The sequence below is a fragment of the Pocillopora damicornis genome, chromosome 11 (assembly GCF_964200805.1).
Source record: "Pocillopora damicornis chromosome 11, jaPocDami1.2, whole genome shotgun sequence".
Taxonomy (NCBI): domain Eukaryota; kingdom Metazoa; phylum Cnidaria; class Anthozoa; order Scleractinia; family Pocilloporidae; genus Pocillopora; species Pocillopora damicornis.
This window is the reverse complement of record NC_142680.1, coordinates 3,782,501-3,803,483: the sequence shown is the minus strand read 5'-3', so window position 1 is coordinate 3,803,483 and position 20,983 is coordinate 3,782,501. Positions and strand designations below refer to the sequence as shown.

The 20,983-nt window shown below is 37.5% G+C and overlaps 1 protein-coding gene across 1 annotated transcript in view; it reads right to left on the bottom strand.

Moving 5' to 3' along the window:
- Positions 1–900: 900 nt before the first annotated feature.
- The window catches only part of LOC149037075 (protein sidekick-1-like), a 28,328-nt gene continuing 8,245 nt past the window's right edge, over positions 901–20,983 (bottom strand). Inside the window, exons 6-27 of the mRNA XM_089186882.1 lie at positions 18,925–19,238; positions 18,282–18,429; positions 15,343–15,656; positions 14,446–14,593; positions 13,615–13,920; positions 13,211–13,513; positions 12,644–12,946; positions 12,125–12,427; positions 11,588–11,890; positions 10,960–11,262; positions 10,425–10,727; positions 9,726–10,028; positions 9,321–9,623; positions 8,512–8,814; positions 7,587–7,889; positions 6,614–6,901; positions 5,911–6,213; positions 5,358–5,457; positions 4,570–4,879; positions 3,795–3,837; positions 3,116–3,382; positions 901–2,188 (exon numbers count right to left, since the gene is read on the bottom strand). Of these exons, the coding sequence (XP_089043008.1) occupies positions 1,794–2,188; positions 3,116–3,382; positions 3,795–3,837; positions 4,570–4,879; positions 5,358–5,457; positions 5,911–6,213; positions 6,614–6,901; positions 7,587–7,889; positions 8,512–8,814; positions 9,321–9,623; positions 9,726–10,028; positions 10,425–10,727; positions 10,960–11,262; positions 11,588–11,890; positions 12,125–12,427; positions 12,644–12,946; positions 13,211–13,513; positions 13,615–13,920; positions 14,446–14,593; positions 15,343–15,656; positions 18,282–18,429; positions 18,925–19,238 (5,966 nt within the window). The 3' untranslated portion in view covers positions 901–1,793. The remainder of the gene's footprint in view (positions 2,189–3,115; positions 3,383–3,794; positions 3,838–4,569; positions 4,880–5,357; positions 5,458–5,910; positions 6,214–6,613; positions 6,902–7,586; positions 7,890–8,511; positions 8,815–9,320; positions 9,624–9,725; positions 10,029–10,424; positions 10,728–10,959; positions 11,263–11,587; positions 11,891–12,124; positions 12,428–12,643; positions 12,947–13,210; positions 13,514–13,614; positions 13,921–14,445; positions 14,594–15,342; positions 15,657–18,281; positions 18,430–18,924; positions 19,239–20,983) is intronic.

Genomic DNA, 20,983 nt, shown 5'->3' with positions numbered 1-20,983 from the left:
TTTTTACTTTTTTTCGTCTGATACGTGATGGCATGTTACCGAGCGTCACGCAATCGCTTTTCCGCGATCATCTTTCACGATTATTTGCACTATAATTGCACGGTTGCCCGTTTCTTGGTCACTATAATTTCAAGCCTTCACATAGTATTCTCACTTTGCGCGCGAGTTGATTGGTGTGATCTCTGTACAGAATTTACCAACTTAATAAAAGAAGATGTAGATGTAAATGAGATGCCTCTATCGAATATTTAACACGCGCAATATTCGAGAAACAAGTGACTGCTTTGCATGTGGTCCAAATGTTTCATCTTTTCAACCGATATGTGTTCATTTTGTTGAAAAAAATGCGAACCGAGACCAAAACTGTTCCTTCGACTTGATATAGTTTTAACGTTCAGATGTGTACACACACTGATTTTCTCATATGTGTCTTATATTATTATTTGCTTTCATGCGGAACCAGCGAATTTTTATAGGGAAAAGCGAAGCGTTGCTTTCGTGACTGGCCATTTGTTTACTTTTCTGGTGGTTTCATCTCTCATCTGTTTAGTGACTACGCAAATAATAATATGTGAAAATCAGACTAGATGAAGGTCTGAAATTCTATTAAGAAAGATTGTGGCGGCTTTGTAAAAAACCAAATGCACTGGCCGCTTTTTTAAAAACAAAAGATACCGAGAAACGGGAAAGGAATTTTTCACAATAATGCAAGTGATCGTGAAAGATGAGGGTTACAAATATTTTGCTGCTGTAGTAACATTTGATACCTGAATATGCCCACCAAGCCCACTCTCCGCCCCACAAACACACACACTGACTCGATACTTCAGGGGTGTACCACTTTAAGGGTATAGTTCATGCGTGCAATTGTAGACTGGTTTATCAGGAATGCTAGCCAAGTAGGTAATTCAAATTTTATTGTTGAGGGCTTTTAAACGATAACAATCGAAATATATCTAATCTAAAACATTTAAAGGGTTTCCTATATTGGTGTTGGAAAATGAATGGAAATAATATATTAGCATAAGCCATTCAGTAAACATTATAATAAGCCAGTTGATTACTTCTTACTCCTTTTGGCGGTCTTATCTCACAGGAAGAACTTTGGTCACCTTTTCCTTCTTAAGATCGTGATGGAGACAAATGTTCTTGTGCAACCTGCGATTTGCGGCTAGATATCGGTATATTTCCATTATGTTGCTAAAAGATGTTTAATTACTAAAAAAATGACTTTACCTTATAAAAATGGATTCCGAACTGGAATTTCCTGGAAATAACCCTCCTTATACTTTTACCTCTTTAATATTCTCGTTTTTAAGTTAGATCCATGTCGAATTCCCAATCAGGAAAATAGTCCTTAAATTTTAATTTAGCATGTTAGACTCCCCTTTTTCTTAGAGATGCCTTAAGGTGTAAACATTAAGTACTTTTCATCTTCCGCACTGAACTTATAAACAGGTAATTTATACGAATAGCACGTAGCTCTTTTAGGGGCCGTTCCTTGAGTACGCCCTTCTCCGAATTTTCTGTTTTTTCTGCTGTTATGTAACAGTCTTCGAGGACTATTTTCTCTCAGGATATCTCCTCAACTATGACTTTAATTCTGTTAGTAAGTTTGTTATAATTTTTATATTGCCAATCTTGTGTAGTAAGAGAGAATGAAGAAAGAGACAACAAAACAACGAGTGTTAGGATTTCACTTCTACAGGGCAGAGGTGCAAACCGGGGCAGTGTCCTTCAAGCTAAATGTAAATGTAAAGGTGGTCGAGAGCAGTGAGAAGAATAGAACCAAATCAACACACACTATTTCCTGTGTCATTAACAACTTCTTCCCCTTCTTCTTTGTCACTCTCCTCAATTTCTTTCTCAGAGCTCACACTTTGGCCATCATATGCTCTGTTTTCAAACTTCAAACCTTGAAGATCAGGAAATGCAGGCGATTGGCCTTCGGAAAACATCGAGTGGAGTTGAAGACACGGTCCTGAAGAAGACGCAAGTTGTTCATACGAAGAGTTGGATGGACCCATGTCGTCACAGATGATTCTGTTCAGTTCCTTTGTTTTGTCATTTAGTTCGATTCTAGCTCGTCTGTTCTTCCACTTGCATACCAGTAGGCCAATGACAGCCAATAACACAAAAACAACACAGAGCACAATGATGACAGCAACAGGAAAGTTACTTTGTTTATCTAATTCAAAGGATAAAGAGGGAAACTATTATCAATTTACAAGTTCAAACAAACTACACTTAGAGTAAACCGTATGATATGAACAGCACGTAATAGAACAAGTCCCTTTGTTTATCTGGAAAGGTACACACAAGTAAATAACAAACAAGACATAGAATGTTCCAAAAATTTAAATAAAGGAAAAAGAAGAGAGAAGGGGGGGGGGGGGGGCAAGTGTTACGGTATAATCTAACCGACAGAAAAACACTTCAAATCCCACAAACTCAACTACTTTTTTAAACAGCGGGTAATGTTCTTAACAAGGAGCGACTCCTAGAAGCAGTAAAATACCTATCGCTAATAAACTTAATAAGCCCACCAAAGTCTATATCCTAGCTCACCACTGACACAATTTCACAGCTGTCTCCAAAGTTCCTTGAAATAAGCGCCCTCCGCAGTGACTCTCTCTGTATAACTTTCAAAACATTCGTCGCTCCGACAAAAACTATTACTACTACATAAGTGAGTCTTTATATATATTTACAAAGTGTTCTGGAACATTCCAGAAGCTTACATAAGAACTGTTTTAGAAGTATTACATAATAAATGCGTGACTTAATGAAATCTTCTGGAAAGTTCTATGGTATGCAATTCAGCATGAATCAGCAGTCTGTAAATTTCTGGAAGTTTTACATTTGCAATAATTACTCATAACACTATCATCTTGCCGTTTTACTTCACGCGTCAAATGGGTCCCGCATTACTGTTTGAGCAACGGGTAAAAGTAGGGTGATTTGCAATTGACCACCAATCCAACAAGAAAAAGAACCAATGTTTGAACAGCAAGTTCATATAGCGCCACGTTGACTGTTTGGTGTACCAAAGTGATAGATAGGTGAAGACTTCGCTACACTAGGCTCAAAAACAGTTATTAATTTTCTAACTTACCAGCCACTATCAAAGTTGTAGCTGAATGGCTCGCTCCAAAACTGTTCGATGCTGTACATTCATAGACACCGCTATCACGATGTATCACGTCTCGGATAACAAGTACCCTGCCATCGTTGTTAAAGTTGGCCCGTGGTATACTGGTGTCTCCATCTTTACTCCACGTAACAGAAGGTTGTGGATCTCCGCTGGCCTTACACGTCAACTCTGCCTTTTCACCAACAATTATGGTTGTCTTTTCTGGTAGTTCCTTGATCACTGGCTTATCTGCCATGATTATATTATAAAGCATCCCGTTTTCAATTCAAAACACCTAAAACAGCAATACTCTGACACCAAGGAAGGTTCTTTAAGGTTACACGAGCAAGCTACAGACGTTTCGTACATCCTCACTGCCACGAAGGAAAAGGTTGATTTTACATACTTAGGCTATCATTGAAAATTCTGAGTCTGAGGAATCGATTGCTCATGGGGACTCAGGTTATTTTCTTTGTCCCACGCTCGTGACAAGACGAAAAACGTCCTTCTCTATTCTTTACCGAGCTAAAAAGATATCATCTCTCTTATTCTATCAATCTAACATCATACCTGATTTCCTTTACTTACGAAACTGTTAAATATCATTGATAGTGAAAGCCACAGAACCACTAAAATAAATAAACACAAAATGGAACGGTACCTTTAGTTTTCAGCGCTATGAAACTGCTTGAGGTATACAGCGTCTGCAAAGACAGCCCATAAAAATGTCGTAAGCGAAATTCCTTGAGCAAAATGGATTCAAACATTATGCACAAAAAATTAGGAACTCCTCCCCTTCTGAAGATAAACGCATTGTATGTTCTTTGTGACCGGTAAAATAATATGATGTATTAATGAAAGCAGCCCATGCACAATAAGACATCATGTCGTACTTTCCTTTAGCATTTCGTCTCTAAACAGTCTACATCAATGACCTGAGATAAGCACTTTGGAGAGTAGAAAATAGTCTGGGATTGCCTTGTTTTTCTTTTACATCACTCTGTGAGCGGTCCGGAAAACTCACGCCACTTTCTCGACCAATCACATCTAAAACTAAAAGCAATCGACGTGGCCGCTAGTGTTTTCCCGAGCATTAGGCAGGTCGTATTGAATTTGAACTCTCTTGACTCTCAAGCTATTTTTCTCACTTCTGATTGGTCGCTGTGATTGCTTTGGATTTAGTTTTACGACATTCAATCGAAAAGCGCTCTATTTTCAAAGACGTTCTTCCCTAATTATAAATAGTAGTTCGCATGGTGATTTACAACTTTGGGACTTGGAAACTTGGGAACTTGAGCGAGAGGGGGGGCGTGACAAAGACGTAATCTGGAGTAGAAGCAGCAAGAAGTAAATTACTACATTCAAAATAGATTGTGCTTTGAGGTAACAAATGCGTCGTTCATCTTGGAAGGAGACAAATCAGTTGATCAAAATACCTCTGTGACAAAAGCTCTGAGAAACACTCTGTAATTCGTATTTGGGTGCAATGGTTTGTTGTAATAATACTCCTCGCCATTACTTCTCTTTTTCCTTATTTTACTGTTTGATTGGACTCCATCTCCTACAGTAAATTCTTGGTGATTGTTAAGATCATTTCCTCCAAACTGGAAAGTGACATAGGCTGCAGGCACTGGAGATTTGTGAGCTTCTTCATAAGTCATCAGTTCTTGTGTTGTAAAATCCGCTGGTGGCTTTACGACACCGTTGTAGCCAGAGCGATATGTAATCACGATGACTTGAAAAAAACTGTAATACCAAAATTCTTTTTTTAAGCTGTCATATTAAGAAGATCTCAAAATTGGTTTCACTGAAAACCCGAAATTACATTTATAATTGATGCCAATAATCTTCTAAATTTTAAAAACACAGAAAGAGACAAACACGAACTAAGAGGCTATTAACTGCAGAAAATATTACAAATCAATTGGAAGTTATTAAGAAGATTATAAGGAGAACACTCCTACAAGTCTTTAAAATTATGTGAGCTACTATAACTGCGGCATCCAAAAGCTACGATAATTTACATAGAGCTTATACTTAGTGTTGATGAATTTTTTCTTTATGGTTGAGGTTCATCGACTAACGCTATTGGACATTAAACACAGTTGAGAACCAGCCTTAAAACGCTTTCCACAGTTGAGAACCAGCCTTAAAACGCTTTCCTGTAAGTATCCAAGATTTCGAGCATTTGTTGAAAGAGAGAACTAAAACTTGCTCAACATACCTTACATTTCCCATAAAATTTGGGAGTGTTACTTTTGCTGTGATTCCTCCGTCACTAGAGAATTCTGCTGGGGAAGGCTTTTTATGAGACCAAACTTCATCTGTGAAAGGAAACGAAACGTCCATTGGAGAGGAAATTCATGCATGAAGAATTTCTTGGACAAAGTAATCAGTTTCTATCGAGTGACCATTACTATACATGAAATCTATCACGTGGGATTTAAAATGCGCTCAATAAGTCCAATTAACCAGAGCGAACAAAAATATTTCTGCGAGAAGCAGATAGAATCAAGCAATTGAAATAGCACTCTGTAGACACAAAAGTACGAAATTTAAGTAGCTCCTCGTTTCAACATTTAATGTGAATTTCAAGCATTTCTTCACTCTTTTCCCCTTTAATGTAGAATCCATTATTTTCTGCCAAAGGACAAAACTTAGTTAATGTTGTAACATGTGCTGCGAAGCACACTCTGCAAGGGGGAAATAAGGCAAAAATGAGACTTTCTAGAAAACAATCGTATTTAACATCAAAATATTTTTCTTCTTTCACTCACCTAAAGTCTGGATCACTAAAGGCTCGCTGTAAGGCCCAGGTCCCGCTACAGTGAAGGCTCTAACCGACACTTCATACCTTGAGCAGATTGAGAGACTGGACAACAAAATCTCTGTTTTAGTTGTGTTGAATGTCGAATTAAACGAAGCGTCAACCGAGGAGCAACTTTCTTTCAACAGAAGTCTCACTTGATATATTTTAATGAACCCATTTGCAACCTCTCTGGGCAAAACATCCCAGGTTATCTGATATTCTGTGCGCCCAATTTCGATAGACAATACATTTTCTGGTCCACGGCTGGGCTCTAGTAAAGAGAGCGAAAAAAAAACACTTAGCAAGCAAGTACAGATTGAAACCAGAATTGAAAATGAGCTAGTATTCCAGTATCGGTGCACAAACGGATCATTGTTTACTTTGGCGCGCATGAAAACGTTTGAAATCGTTCTTCAACCAATGTACAAGCTTTAAATGTTTATCTTTCTGCCACTATTTCACACAGCAATCTCTTCACATTGCTAAAGCCAGAACAATTTGAACGTTCTCAGTAGCTTCATTTCATTTCACAAATCTTTCAATTTTGGACAGTCCAAATATTATGTTTAACTTCTTTCTATACAAGATTCCACCATGATGCTTGATCACTAACAAAATTCATGTATTGAGCATTAACAAAATCATTACTTTTTCCCTGATGCTGAACATACCGTACTCTTTGGTTTTCACAGAAAAAGAGCCATTTTGTCCCGGTTTGATAGTTACAGCTGTGATATAGAAATGATACGTAACTCCGCCCAGGACATCTACCAAGTAACTGAACGCGTCTCCTCCAACACTTTGCTTTGTTTCACAATCTTTGTTTGCATAGGACAGAGTGTAATTTCTAATGATTCCATTAGCTTCTGCTGGCTTGCTCCAAGTCAAGTTTAATCTTGGACCACGCATCTTATTCGGGGCAACTTCCTTATAGGCAAACGAAAGAGGAGCACTCGGCGCTATTAAGAAAAAAAATAAGGGATCAATATTAGTATCTGGGCAACTGCCCACCTACCCCTCCCCTAACTCGACAACAGTCAATTGACAAAAAGTTAAGCTTAATGTTGGGTTAGGGGAGGGGTAGGGGTAGGGGTAGGGGTAGGGGTAGGGGTAGGTGGGCAGTTGCCCAGATACTGATATTGATCCAAAATAAGTATGGGAAGTAAAAAGAATTTATTTGCATACACCATAACGCTCATTTTCCTCATCACCTTGCATTTCCTTCAACTATGACGCAAAAAGGGTATTTCAATTTTTGAACCTCGAAGATCTGACACCAATGAGACCAAACAGAGCAATATTTCGTCTGTTATATTTTGGTGATAGACTTAGTTTCTCCTGTGAATCCTTCAAATAGGAAACACTCATAAAGTTAAGAAAAAAAAGCCTTACATGGATTTTAGCCTCGCTCTGTACACCCATATCATGAAATACCACCCTCGTAAGATTAGAGGAAATATGGCGTTTCTTCTTATTCTTAGCTATGTGCCATGAAGTCGACAAAAACCTGAATCTACAACTACTGAAACTACAAGAAGCATTTAAAGGTGATCTGTCTAAAAAAAAAGGCATCCAAAGAAATCCGTTTTCAAAGATCGTACACTTGAAACATTACTCAAATTCAATCTGTATGTGGCCACTTACCATCTTCGTTTGTTCTCTCGACCTCAACGGGACTTTTTGGTCCATCACCAACAGAAGTGAAGGCCAACACTTGAAATTCATATTCTGTGTACTTGTCAAGCCCAGTGAAATCTTTTCTTAATGATGCTCCACTGTTAATAGTTATGGCGGTTGCAGATCCTAAAAAGCTTCTTCTTTTGTAAAACAATTTAAAACCTTTGATTATTCCATGTATTGCGTTTTCTGGTGGGGGCTTCCATAACACGGTAATACTGGTAGAAGAACTTGCCGTCACAGACACGTCAACCGGAGCTTTAGATGGAGCTTCAATTCAATAATGGAAAAAAAAAGGATTTAGCAACCAAAGACATATAAAATACGAACTTGATGTTTTTCCTGAGTGTAAACTAGAATCTGTTACCTGTTCAAAGGAAGCTTTTCGACTTTAAAGAGAATTGTAAAAGAGAGCAGACCCCCTTTTCCTGGTCTAGAAAACCAAGGTTCATGGAGGAGTTAGAAATGAGATAATTTTGGTTTTATCGACTGAGTTGAAAATGTAAATTGGTCACCGTAAAAAGTTTCAAAGCTGACGTTTCAAGCGTCAGCCCTTCGTCAGGGCGAAATATATACGAATGTAAATCTGACGAAGGGCTAACGCTCGAAAGGTCAGCTTTAAAACTCTTAACGGTGACCAATTTACATCATCATTCAGTTGATAAAACCTGATGGTTTTCATGTCATACTCTTCCACCGACGCAGCACCACAGTTTTTTTTAAATCCTACCCCATTTATAAATATGAAATAGTTTGTCCCGCCATAATCTACTAATATAATAATTAAAGAAACTGAAAATCTTATTAATCTCAATTTTTGTTACTTAACCGAATGATTCATTATGGAAAAATATTTCTACATTCTGTCTACAACTGGCTTTTAATTTCTAACCGTCTTCCTTTGTTCTCTCTACATGAGGGGAACTCTTCGGTCCATCACCAACAGAAGTGAAGGCCAACACTTGAAACTCGTACTCTGTGTACTTATCAAGGCCAGTGATATCCTCTGCATGGATCGTCCCATTAGAAATAGTAATTATGTTTGACGACCCCGTAGAACCTTTCTTCTTGTACAACAGTTTAAATCCCGTGACGATTCCATGTCTAGAGTCTACTGATGGTAACTGCCAGGAAGCTGTAATACTGGTAGAGGAGCTCACAGTCACTGAGAAATTTCTTGGAGGCTTTGAGGGCACTGAAAAATGAAACAAGAAGGCGCCGAAAAAGGCTTAATAAGTTTAAGCACTGAACACCTGCAGTGGGGAACGAATGAACGAAGTAACAAAAGAAGGGTGGACGAACAAGCGTACGAATTAAATAAAACAGAGACAATTTTATCACGACAAATAATGACTTTCATTGGCGACGTATATTGCTGAGCGACTCATTAACAGAGGAAGAATAACTGAGCTTTAATCTTTAAAAAACATCATACAAAAAGGCGCCACATGCAACACTGGGTCTTAAAGTAGAATCAGTAAACCCACGATTTAACAAACATCGATCCATGGAACCCTATGCACGAATGCTTTCTTATCTCCAAAGTTCAGTGACATAGACACAACGCGAAGGTAATTTGTGCCTTACAGCACGGTAACAAGAAATGCATAGCAATTAGATATCAGTTTAGAAAATAAGTTTGAAAATAACTCCGTGGCCATTTTATGAACATTAGTAGGTCTTCATAGAATCACTTCTTACCATCTTCTTTTGTTCTCGTAATCTCTGAGGAACTCTTTGGTCCATCACCAACAGAAGTGAAGGCCAACACTTGACATTCGTATTCCGTGTACTTAGCAAGCCCAGTGATATCCTTAACACTGCTTGTTCCATTGTTGACAGTTATTATAGTTGGTGGTTCGTCAGAGCTTTTTCTTTTGTAGAACAATTTAAATCCTGTGATGATTCCATTTCTGGAGTCTGATGGTGGTAACTGCCAGAATGCTGTTATACTAGTGGAAGAGCTTGCTTTCATGGTGAAGTTACCTGGAGATCCCGAAGGAACTGCGATAAGGAAAAGGAAAAAGTTTCAGCATATATGCGGTCTATCGATAAAAGACCCAAATATGAACGTAATATTGCTCATTCTCTTCTCTGAGTTCCTACCATCTTCCTTTGTTCTCAAAACAATGACATGGCTCTTGGGTCCATCCCCAACATATGTATATGCCAGGACTTGAAATTCATATTCTGTGTATTTATCGAGTCCAGTGATGTCTTTGCTCTTGACTGTCCCATTCGTGAAATTCAGAATGACTGGTATTGTTGCAGGTCCTTTCTTTTTGTACGATAATTTAAATCCTATGATGACTCCATGTCTGGATTCAACAACAGGCAGCTTCCACGATGCCGCAACACTCGTGGACGAGCTTACAGTCACGCTGAAGTCACTTGGAGGTTGGGATGGAACTGAAAGTAGAATAGTTGCTCATTGTTAACTTTATTTCCACATAACAAAGTATGAGGTTTATTAAAATAGAAAAGCCTTTTAATAAAGAATACCTTTATGGTGTTTTATGGGTAAGTGTCAGTCTATAACTAAAGAACTGTAATAAAGCAACACTCGTTAGCTGACTTGATGTTTATGGATTAAAACTAATTACAACGTGCTGACAGCCATGGCCCCGTTATTCCTTAGCTGATGTGATGCCATCGAGCCGCAAAGACTCGGAGACTTGCTATTCATTTGCTTATAATTTTTACAGTAGTTTAGGGCCTCACTGAAACCTATTCTACAATTTTGAAATGTTATTAAAAGACAACATGAAATTTGTTAAGACCAATAAACAAGAGGAATAATCCTACCATCTTCCATTGTCCTCTCGACAGCAACAGCACTCCTTGGTCCATCACCCGTAGAAGTGAACGCTAACACTTGAAATTCATATTCGGAGTATTTATCAAGCCCAGTCACATGTTTAAAACGAATTTGTCCGTTGCTCATAGTTAAAGCGGCCGGTAATCCTGCTGAGCCTCTCTTTTTGAAGAATAATTTGAATCCTGTGATGACACCATTTCTGGAGTCTGCTGGTGGTAACTGCCAAGATGCTGTGATACTGGTAGAGTTGCTCGCCGTCACTGAGAAGTTACTTGGGGCTTTCGAAGGAACTGCAGTTAGACGAAGAAGTCCTTATGTAACCTAATTAGATTCACACCACAAATTATGATTCTTCGTGCAATATTATCATTACTGATTATTCATCAGAAAAAGATTTAGCCCCAATGTTATGTTAAAGTTGGTTATTCTGGCAACATAAGTGTTGTAGGTAACGTTAGCTAGGTTACCATTGTAGATAGGATTACTTTTATAGCTAAATCCTTATTAGTTTACATTTCTTACCGTCCTCCTTCGTTCTCGCGACTTCAGCCGAACTCTTTGGTCCATCACCAGCTGAAGTAAAGGCCAACAATTGGAATTCATATTCTGTGTACTTGTCTAATCCAATGACATCTACTGTACCAATCGACTCATTCTTAATGGTTAAAGTGTTTGGTAACCCGCTGGAGCCTGTCTTTTTGTAGTACAATTTGAATCCTAGGACAATTCCATGCCTGGATTGAACTGAAGGTAGCTTCCAGGATGCTGTAACACTCGTGGACGAGCTAACGGTCACACTGAAGTTTCTTGGAGGCTGGGATGGAACTAAAATTAAAAAGCTATTTGGATAACTTCATATCATCCTAACAAAGTATAAATTTTTTTGGAAAGTTAAGCCTTTAAAATAAAGATTACATCTTTGGTGTTTTCTAGGTAAGTGTCAGTCTATAAAGAACTGTAATTAAGCAACACTCGGTAAGTTAATTAGTGATTATGGATGAAAAGTTATTTACAACTAGCTAACAGTGCTACGGTTCAAGAAATGAAAGAGGGTTGGTCATATAATTCTGTTAACATTTTGAGGATTGTTTAGGTTGAACTAATAATATGTAAATTTGTTAAAACCAATAGGCAGGAGGAATAACGCTACCATCTTCCATTGTCCTCTCGACAGCAACAGCACTCCTTGGTCCATCACCCGTAGAAGTGAAGGCTAACACTTGAAATTCATATTCGGAGTATTTGTCAAGCCCAGTCACATGTTTAAAACGAATTTGTCCGTTGCTCATAGTTAAAGCGGCTGGTAATCCTGCTGAGCCTCTCTTTTTGAAGAACAATTTAAATCCTGTGATGACTCCATTTCTAGAGTCTACTGGTGGTAACTGCCAAGATGCTGTAATACTGGTAGAGTTACTCGCCGTCACTGAGAAGTTACTTGGAGCTTTCGAAGGAACTGCAATTAAACGAAGAAGTCCTTATGTAACCTAATTAGATTCACACCACAAATTATGATCCTTCGTGCAATATTATCATTACTGGTAATTCATCAAAAAGAAAAATTTAGCTCCAATGTTTTGTTAAAGTTGGTTATTCTAGTAACATAAGTGTTGTGGATAACGTTAGCTAGGTAAACATTTTAGATAGGATTACTTTTATAGCTAAATTCTTATTGGTTTACATTTCTTACCGTCTTCCTTCGTTCTCGCGACTTCAGCCGAACTCTTTGGTCCATCACCAGCTGAAGTAAAGGCCAACACTTGGAATTCATATTCTGTGTACTTGTCTAATCCAGTGAACTCTACTGTACCCACCGACTCATTCCTAATGGTTAAAGTGTTTGGTAACCCGCTGGAGCCTGTTTTTTTGTAGTACAATTTGAATCCTAGGACAATTCCATGCCTGTATTTAACAGAAGGTAGCTTCCAGGATGCTGTAACACTCGTGGACGAGCTTACGGTCACACTGAAGTTTCTTGGAGGTTGGGATGGAACTGAAATTAAAAATGTGCCTCGATAACTAATTTTTTTTTTTGGAAAGTAAAGCCTTTATGATAAAGATTACACTCCACTGTTATGCTGAAGTTGATAAGGAAATGGTAAGGCAATGTAACCAAAAATAATTTTTGTAGCTAAGTGGGCAAATAAATTTAAGTATCATCAGACGCCCTGGTAACCATAGTCCGTCCTTATTAGCTCCTATTTCTTACCATCTTCCTTCGTTCTTGCGACTTTTGGCAAACTTATTGCTCCATCACCAACAGAAGTGAAGGCCAACACTTGAAATTCATACCGTGTGTACTTGTCTAGTCCAATGACATCCTTGGTCCGAATCGTCTCATTTCCAATAGTTAAAGTATTTAGTAACCCGGTGGAGCCTCTCTTTTTGTAATACAATTTAAATCCTCGGACAACTCCATTTCTGGAGTCCTCTGGTGGTAACTGCCAGGATGCTTTAATACTGGTAGAAGAGATTACATCCACAGTAAAATTGTTTGGAGGTTTCGATGGAACTGCAATAAAATATTAAAATTAATTTGTGCTAGGCATAATTAGTTACATTTAAGAAAGCCTAAGATAGGTAAACATACTCGATCCACGCAAAAGGTCATAAGATCTAAATATCTTCAATGACAAAAAAACCAATACAGGCCAGCGAGGGCTTTCTTCCACAGCATCAGTATTTTGTTTTATATCTATATCCATAAAAAAAAAGCTGTCTGCAAAGAGGAAATTCCAAGTGTATATGAGAGGTTAAATACTAGTTAATTTCTTACCATCTTCTTTTGTTCTTTCAATCCTTGAAGAACTCTTTGGTCCATCACCAACAGAAGTAAAGGCCAATACTTGAAGTTCATATTCCGTGTACTTAACAAGCCCAGTGATATCTTTAGCACTGGTTGTTCCATTGTTGATAGTTATTATGGTTGCTGGTTCTCCGGAGCTTTTTCTTTTGTAGAACAATTTAAATCCTATGATGATTCCATTTCTGAAGTCTGCTGATGGTAACTGCCAGAATGCTGTTACACTAGTCGAAGAGCTTGCAGTCACAGTGAAGTTACCAGGTGATCCCGAAGGAACTGCAATGTAGGAAATAACAGTCACCAGGATTAATTGTATGAACGATCATGTTCTTTGATCGGCCAAATTTTGTATCTTTTGACTTTGATTTATCACATACCATCTTCTTCGGTTCTCTTCACCTTAACAGGGGTCTTTGGGCCATCCCCATCAGATGTAAAAGCCAAGATTTGAAATTCATATTCTGTGTACTTATCAAGTCCCACGACATTTTGACTTAGTGTTGATCCGCTGTTGATAGGCAAGGTGGTTTCTAGCCCTGCTGAACTTTTTTCCTTATAGAACAGTTTAAACCCTATAATGCTTCTTCCATGTCTCGCAAGTATTGGTGGTAACTGCCAGGAAGCTGCAATGCTAGTAGAAGAGCTTGCAGTCAAATTGAAGTCTGTCGGTGGTTGCGATGGAACTGAAATAAACAACATCAGTTGTGCGTTTTAATTTTTAGCTGATTACTGATTTATTTGTATGTAAATATTCCATCATAGAAAAAGCATTGGATGTCCCAGTCTGGGGGTCATTAGGAGTAGGGACTGTGTATATGCATCAGATATACATTCTTTATAACCTGAGTGTGAAGATGCTCTATACAGCACGAGACGATTACGTTCCCATGGACACCTTCTGGGTTCCAGAATCTTCAATGCTAGAATCCCAGCATATCATTGGGAGCACGATCAACAATAACTCTAAACACAACTTTATTTGGCAAAGGATCTCAGCGTAGTAAATGAGATATTTAAAGATCAACAGACATTAAATCTCCATTGGTCAGCTTTTAAACTGTTACAACCATTCTCACTCGATCAAGGATCAATTAGTCTGTATTGGAGAACATTCTTCACGCATTGCCTTTAGCTCCTTAGCTCCTTATGCTTTCATAAATAATTAGTTATTGTGACTTAAATTTTGTCGCAGCAAAGCAAATAAATACCTTTAGTTAGAAGAATTCCATAAACTTCCACCATCAGAGCCTTGAAACTATAATAGGCCGTCGGCTGAAAACGAATAAACTTTGCACTCGCAAATTTCCGTAGATTGTTTTTTATGATGTCTCTTTGATTTGAGTTTCCTGGAAAGACCTGTAATTGTACAAAATGCAACATCATTGTATGAAAATTTTCTTAATTAATGTACTGCATCATTTATTACCAAAAGTATCAGCTCTTCCATGAACTTTGACTTTCAGGTGGGAAGTAGTGAAATGAATGAACAAAGACTTTCCGTTTAAGTACATGTCTCTAATGCCTAATGCACTTTTGTTGGAAAACCACTAAAAAAAGTTTATGTGACTGTGTATCAGAAGTTGAAATAGTATTTCTGCTGAAACTATTCAGGGAGGAGGTTTATGTAACACACACTCAAAGGAAAAGTTGGTGTTCATATCCACATCAAATGTTTTTAAATTTCTCCTGGATTTTTGAAAAAACAGGTAAGTTGCATTGTTAAATTAAGATGTAATGATTGATAACTCCGGATGACTTGGACCTCTTAACATCTATACAATCTTGGAAGTGAATTGTCTTTACATCTATGTACCATCCACACACAGTTTTGTTTTTACACGAAAGAACAATGCATGTTCCAGTATTAGTTTGAAAGCATTATTTGTCATGTGATGGCACAATTAAATTTGTCACACTGATAGTGTTGTGTGCACTTGTATATCAATAAAAAAAGAGTCCTGAAACTGTTCATAGAAAGAGAATCGAATCTGAATGTTGATAAGCTGAACGCCTCTATTTCCTATGACTCAAAACAATCGATTGAGTGTGCCTGGTTGGCATTTTCAATGTGTACAAACACACGCATGACCTTTATGTAAACCTACCTTGTCAGTGTTGTTTTCTTTATAGGTGAAAAACGTGATGCCATCCAACGATAAGTGAATCTTGTAATTTGTTGTCCACTCATTGATACCATTAGCTCCTTGGGTAGCTACAGCACAGATAATGTACTCATACAGCAGGTCAACTTGTAAGAAGTCAGCAGGATTGGTTGTAGTCTTGGGTGCCCAACCTCGATTATTTCCATGCAGTCGACCATAAGAAGGTTGATATCTACTATCGTAATATGATGAGGCTGTGAAGCTGCTGTCAGGAATTGCACCACCAGTGGCCAGACCAATGGCCTCCATTTTGCAAACTGCAAGATAATAATTTAAAACAAGCAGCCTTCACATTTTTACACAAATTATGTAAATAATTAAAGTGAATTAAGAATTAAGCACTTTTTGTCGCATCTACGGATAAATTCACCTCAACTTAATTTAAAGTAACAGTTTTACGTCAATGGTTGCCTGTTTCATGAATAGAGGCTGCACACACACAAAACATTTTCTCTCTCCTTGAGAAAAAAAATCACTTATGCTCAAGCTTATCAAGCCTCTTTTTCCCCTTTGTTAGGTAAAGAAGATAGTAAATAGTTGACAAACCTTAGAAAAGATCCATATGTATAAACACAATTCAAAAGATGGACAGAGATTTCCACGATTTGATTGGTCAAGTGATTCATAATTATAACGTTACATCTACTGCACTTTGCAGTTAATATAACCTTTACTTTCCCCTTCTTTCCCATGCAAAATAAAATGGCTGCCAGCAGTTAACTTCAAGGTTTGACCCCTTTATTTTTAGTGGAATATTCCTCTGAAGTGAGAGTTCACAGCATTGCAGAAACAAATGAAAATTCAAAAAATATTTGTACAGGATACAGCACGCACTCGGAAGCTAAGCATGGAACTTAAATCCCAAGGCAATTTCAAAGATGCCAAACATGACCATACTTTTACTAGCAATAGGAAAACAAATGGCAAGCTCACACAATAGTCTGCTGATTTCAAATTTCTTGGACTAAGTGAGCTTGTATGTGTACAGGTATGATGCAAGACTGCAGCCCATGTCCTAAATCCCACGTTTTCACACTGTGATTGAGAAGCACAGCATTGGGTGATGTTGTCCATCAAGAAATGCAATGTTGATGAAAATTTATGTTGGTGAATTTGAATATATTATGCATTTTGGTCAATTGTGTGTTTCCAGAAAATATCCATACCCCCACCACGGAGGGAATTTCATATAGGACCCCCCCACCCCTTCGGATTTTCCATTTTGGGGTAGCAGTGGTAGCCCCCCCACCCCTCTGGAATTTCCAAAGAATTTTCTACCACCCCCTATACCCCCTGGAAATATATTTTTTTTCTCGAAGCAAACAACAAACAAGAGGGACGTGTGATTTTGTCGCGTGTATATTCGAGAGATGGCGTACACGCGCAAGGTAAACGTCGCTAACTAGCTTAAACTTAATGTTTGCTTTATTTTAAAATACAATACTTATCCTTAAACATTTAACACAGTATTCTCAGTACACGAAAGGAGAAAAAAACTGTACAAGTCGCAACAAAACACTTTTGAACTGTTAAGTTTGTACAATGTACTGAGAAAATTGCGTGCACTTGAAATGGGAACGTTCGAAATCACATTGAGCAACGTAAATTTGTACAAAATTGTGTCATAAATAAGAGAGCAAAAGAGAAAACCGAGTCAGCAGTAAGTTATTTTGAACTCATCTTTCCAAATTCCAGCCTCTAATGTAAAATTTCTTCACACAAGCATTGATTCTTGTTAACAGCGGGTCGATAATTTCGTCCGATTGTGCATAAACAAACCTTGGCTAGTTACCAGTCCCACGCGCATATATACAAAGCCCTGAATCCTAATGTTTCTCAATGTTACTATCAACTGTTTTCTACTACGGTACGTCTGTACTTATCATACATTGTAACATCGCAAGCAAGTAAGCCATAAAGAAATCGTCAAGTCTCCTACACATTATGATGCAACGGAATTAAGCTCAGTGCAGATCAAAATTAATAGATGGCTGGAGTCAATAAGGGGTAGTGAATGGTAAATTTATGCGAAACTTTGCGAGACGGCGAGACCAGCGTTTTTTTTTTTTTTTTTTTTGCGAGACCGAGACAGTTATTTGTAAATTTTACGAACGCGAAACGTGTTATGACCGAGGAAAATCCCTAGGTAACCACTCCTGTTGGTTGTAATCTTTGCAGACTGGTAACGAGTAATAGCGGCTCCGTTCGAAAAACAAAGTGATTCTCTTCTTTATTTGATGTTATTTATGTTCCAAAGCGCTACAAGGATAAAAGAAAACTTTCTTTTGCTGCAGAACTGTTAGAAGCATCGTAATTTAACAACTTAAACTTCAGAACGTCCCACTAAAGTAGGTAAAAGGCGCCAATTGACATACGAAGAAAGTCGATCGAATTCCTACCCTCTGGACGAAAATTTCGCCTCTTACCCCCCATCCCCTCTGGAATTTCCTGGGACTTTGACCCCCCCACCCCTCTGGAATTTCCAATTCCCTCCGTGGTGGGGGTATGGATATTTTCTGGAAACACACATTGCTTAACCTTAAGGGAACAGAACGTGTACAGGATCACAGCATAAGAGCATTACACAAAATGAAAGTATTGATCACTGAAGTCTCTGATTTTCAACACTAAAATTAAAGTGGATATGTGATATCTACGGTTCAACAGAGAGTAAAGAGTGTTGATTATCAAATTCTCCAATGGTCAACTTTAAAATTATTTCAATAACATTCTCACTCAGCCAAGGCTAAAGCAACATTTGGGAATATTGAACGTGCCCTCATAGCACTGTACAATTACCCAATCTTTGCTTCCAGAAATAATAAGTTATTGTGACCTCAATGTTTTCTCAGAGGGAGACAAAAATGAAAGCAAATAAATACCTTTGGTTGGAACTATTCCATAAACTTCCACTCTCAGGGCCTTCCAACTATAATATGCTGTTGGCAGAAAACGGATAAACTTTGCACTTGAAAATTCCTTTAGACTGTTCTTTGTGATGCTATTTTGATCTGAGTTTCCGGGAAAAACCTGTAGTTTGTTGTAAAAATGCAACATTATTGTATCAAAATTTTCTTAATTGATATACCGCATCATAAACTACATAAAGTATAAGGTACTCCATAACCAACGACTTTGAATTGGCAAATAGCCAAATGAATGAACCACAAACCATAGTGTTCTGTACAAGTACGTCTCTAAAATCTAATGCGATTAAAGGACCGGTTCATAAGTCCAGAGGTCTTATCATTATTAGACTTATTAACAACTCAATGCTGACAGTGTATCGTATTTACCTATATGTACCATTCATTACATTTTTTTTAAAAAAAGGAAAGAACAATGTACACTTTGGGTAACCGTTTGTAGTTCACTTGAAAAAGAAGTGAACCGGAATGTTGACAAACTAAACGCCTCTTTTTTGTCCCACATCTTGACTCCAAAAATTGATTGAGTGTTTCAGATGATTATTTTACCTTTTTTAAAATATGTTCAAACATATCCAGGATCTTCACATAAACCTACCTTTTCATTATTGTTTTCTTTATAGGTGAAAAACGTGGTACCATCCAATGATAACTGAATCTTATAGTCTGTTGTCCACTCATTGATACCATTAGCTCCTTGAGTAGCAACAGCACAAATAGCATACTTGTGCAGCAGGTCAATTTTTAAGAAGTCTGCAGGATTGGTCGTAGTCTTGGGTGCCCAACCTCGATTATTTCCATTGAGTCGAGCATAAGAAGGTTTATATCTATGATCGTAATATGATGTGGCTGTGAAGCTGATGTCAGGGATTGTACCATCAGTGGCCAGACCAATGGCCTCTGTTGTACAATCTGAAAGATAATTTTAAATCAGCCTTCACACTTTTAAATGCATCATTAAACAATTTCAGTGATTGATCGGGTACCATATGTAACTTCAGACTATAACATCTATAGCACCTCAACTTTATTAAAGGGTATTGCTGTATGTTCAGGTGCCTAATTCATGAGGAGAGGCTGACTGCTGAGCCTCTCATTACCCAACACTATTAATTGAATGATGTTCATGAACACACAAAAACTGAAATTTCCTCTCCTTAGGACAAGTTTACTTGTGCTCAAGTGTATACAAGCTTATCACTTCTTCATTAAAGAAGACGGTAAATAGTTGATAAATCTTATAGAAGATTGATGTTTGGCTAAAATTATCTAAAATATAACACTGTTCCAACTGACTTAGTACAAATCTGCTAAATGCATGACCATTCTTTTGAATTATCTCTTCAGCTAGCAAAGTGTAGCACTTTCAAATATTCTTTTGCCGTCCGTACGGTACAAGAATAAAACAAGACGGATAAGTTTCTAAAGGAACTGTGGTGCTGTGTTGGTGTGAAATTATAACAGGGTAATTTAATATAATCAACTGAGTTGATAACGTAAATTAGCCACCGTAAATAGTTTCAAAGCTGCCGTTTCCAGCGTTAGCCCTTCGTCAGAGCGACTGCCACAGGGCTAAGGTAGTTTTTAAAAGTTTACGAAAGGACTCAAGTCTCTTTAACTTGGTATCTTAGTTATGAACATTTAACAGTGTATAATAAGATAAATAGATATTTAAAATTAGAATCGATTTCTTTTCGAGGTGAAACGTCATAGGGCCAACCTCTGTTTCTTTGTTTTCAAGATAAATTTTACTTGTTTTCATTATTGTATCTTGAATTAAATATTATGCTATGTTATGTTAAGGTTTGTAAAAACACATTTTAAAAGCTGGACGGATATTATCAAATATTCCAAATGCTTGATTAAGCGATTCCTAATTATGTTGATATTTCTACCGTCATTGGCAGCGAATCCAGTCCTTACTATGTCCTTCTTGTCATGCAAAACAAAAGGGCTGTCCGCAGTCAGTTTTAAAGTTTAACTGAGTTTTGATGAGAAATTCTTTGAAGTGAGAATATATAAACAGTATTGCCAAAACAAATATGCATCAGATATAAATTCTATAGATCCCGAATGTAAAGATGCTTTACATGGCACAAGAAAAACAATTTTATTAGAATGGAAACCACCTTGGTTCCAGAATACAAAAGCTATATCACACATCCTAACATATTATAAGGAGCATGGACAACACTTAAGAGCGCTTGTCTGTAAAAATTAAACATATCGCGGCAAGGGTGGAAAATTCGATTTCTTTCTTATTTTAATGTTAGATAGGCTAGGCTATAACTGAAATCACTGGATACTTTTTTTGGCGAAATATCTTTTTATTTCAGAAAAAAAATATAAATAACGAAATTCCGTTGAAATCGTCATTTTTAGCAGCAAATGATTGCACAAGTTTGAGGGCTTCGCGTGCAAAAACGAATCACTATCTCGTCTTTTAAACACTCAGATCATCTTTTTCGATCTCATAAGACCTCACAAAATGATTTTCGTAAACATTGCGCTTTTCTTTGTGCTTAAAATAATTTAATTTCGAAAGCATGCATTTCTCTTCAGTAAAAATACTTCGTGAATAAAATCAATTTTCACCATGTGCTAAACCTTCAAATGGATTAAGCTTTTGGTGGTTGAATTTCGAAAAGATGTTCTCA